Genomic DNA, 1,866 nt, shown 5'->3' on the forward strand with positions numbered 1-1,866 from the left:
CACGCCCCTCTCGCCGGAATCGCGGAGAGCGCGGCCGATACGGGGCACGCTGCGGGACTACAGCCCGATCGAGGCGTCGCGCCCGAGGACCGGCACCGTGCAGCCCAACCTGCGCATGCAGACGCTGCGCGGCGAGCGGCCCTCTACGCCCGACATGGATTCGCAGGCCACCCTCAGAAAGTTCAACGAAGAAAACGTCAAGCGGTACGCACACGACACGACACGACACGACCAACGGCACGACACGACCAACGGCACTCAATTAATTGATGATTGGTCGGTGGTTGCATGGTAATCAAACAGGGTGCTGGTGATGTACGACTTTGACGGCGGCGGAGACCCGAAGAAGCTGCGGATCCAGCGAGGGGCGGTGATCACGGTGCTCAAGGAGTACTCGGGCTGGGGCATGGGCGAGCTCAACGGCAAGCAGGGCCTCTACCCGCTCAACTACGTCAAGCCCATCGAGTGAGGAATTCCCCCCCAACCAGCCAGCCAGGTTGCCTCCCCTGTGGGCACTCCTCCAGTGCATTCCACCCAACACAAACGAAAAACATCTCCATTTATGGATCTTTTGTGGTCATCAAGCAGGCCAGGCAGCTGGTCTGTCCTTCCATTGCAAGACAGCACATAAGCTGCAGGCATGATGTGGTTTGGTGGCGGGAGGGCTGCAGCATGGCTGGTTCCATCTCACTCAGTCTAGTGGTGTGGGAGCAATCTTGGTTAGATATCAGAACAACACAGAGAAGAAGAGCTCTTAGGTGCATACCACCTCGCAGACGAAGAACAAGGTCGATGACGGCGTGCTTCTGGATGTTGTAGTCGGCCAGGGTGCGGCCATCCTCCAGCTGCTTGCCTGCAGATATGAACCGCTGCTGGTCTGGTGGTAAGCCTGCATTTACTTGAATATTAGTATTTTTATTCGTAAAATATAAATGAATGGCACATAATGCTAATATTGCATAATTAAAGAATAATGGTAATAATGATTGTTATCTATATTTTATAAATATTTATATTATTATGTACCGGTCTTGTATTGGATGAGGTTCTTGACATCTTCGACGGTCAACGAGGGCACCACGTCGAGGGGAAAGAAGGTGCGCCCCTTGAGTACCACCGTATTGGTCTTGTCCTGGAGCTTCTCCACCTTGCGCTCATCGAAGAGGTGCTTCGCCTCCTCATACAGGGCCTTATCCACCTCGTAGGCACTGCTCTGTGACAGCGCCACTACAAAGATCAGCATCCTCTGCCTTTCCTTCTCCTCTTGCTTCTTTGTGGTGTGGCCTTCTTTTGTTTGTTCTTTGTGGGTATTGCCAGACAGCAAACTGAAGCGGGGGAGCGATTCTGGCTGTGGTTGTCCGGGTTACAGTCCTTGCACTCTCAATGGGGAAAGACCCCGTGGTGTGTGCCCCAAGACCACATTTAATTGAAAAGTTGTCTCTGATCGATGCGTGTCGTGCGGTGTCGACACCAAAGTGTCACTTTTGGGTTTGTGGCGTCGCTGCTGGCGTGGGCGCTGGCATGGCACGGCCTCCACGCCCCTTCATAAAGGGCTCCTCCATTCCTTCGTTCTCACCATCAACTTCATCAACAAGCAACCAGCACCACTACTACACAAACCAAGATGGGCCACAAGCAGATGCAGGGTACCAGCGACAAGGGCAAGAAGAACGATCGCTACGCGGGCGAGATGAAGCACAACAGGCGCACGGCCGGGGCAAGCTCGTCTACAGCGCCAAGGACAAGGAGGGCCGGGCCATGTACGAGGCCACTTCTTGCGGTCCACAAGCAGGGCGAGGGCATCATGACGTGGACCGACGGGCGCGTCTACATGGGCGGCTGGGTGGCCGACGACATCGAGGGCAA

General features: G+C 55.1%; 2 protein-coding genes across 2 annotated transcripts; one reads left to right on the top strand and one right to left on the bottom strand.

The window, feature by feature from the left end:
- Nucleotides 1–115: 115 nt before the first annotated feature.
- On the top strand, nt 116–469 carry ACA1_146260 (SH3 domain containing protein; the record flags this gene model as incomplete). Its single annotated transcript, XM_004338467.1, has 2 exons — nt 116–204; nt 304–469. The coding sequence occupies 2 exons, from the start codon at nt 116–118 to the stop codon at nt 467–469; spliced, it is 255 nt and encodes an 84-aa protein (XP_004338515.1).
- A 91-nt stretch (nt 470–560) lies between these two features.
- ACA1_146270 (ubiquitin domain containing protein) lies at nt 561–1,243 on the bottom strand (the record flags this gene model as incomplete). The annotated part of the gene is made up of 2 exons (XM_004338468.1): nt 561–853; nt 1,027–1,243. The coding sequence occupies 2 exons, from the start codon at nt 1,241–1,243 to the stop codon at nt 561–563; spliced, it is 510 nt and encodes a 169-aa protein (XP_004338516.1).
- Between the last annotated feature and the right edge of the window lie 623 nt (nt 1,244–1,866).

The sequence above is a fragment of the Acanthamoeba castellanii genome (genome assembly GCF_000313135.1).
Source record: "Acanthamoeba castellanii str. Neff unplaced genomic scaffold scf7180000084713, whole genome shotgun sequence".
In the NCBI taxonomy this organism is placed as follows: domain Eukaryota; phylum Discosea; order Longamoebia; family Acanthamoebidae; genus Acanthamoeba; species Acanthamoeba castellanii.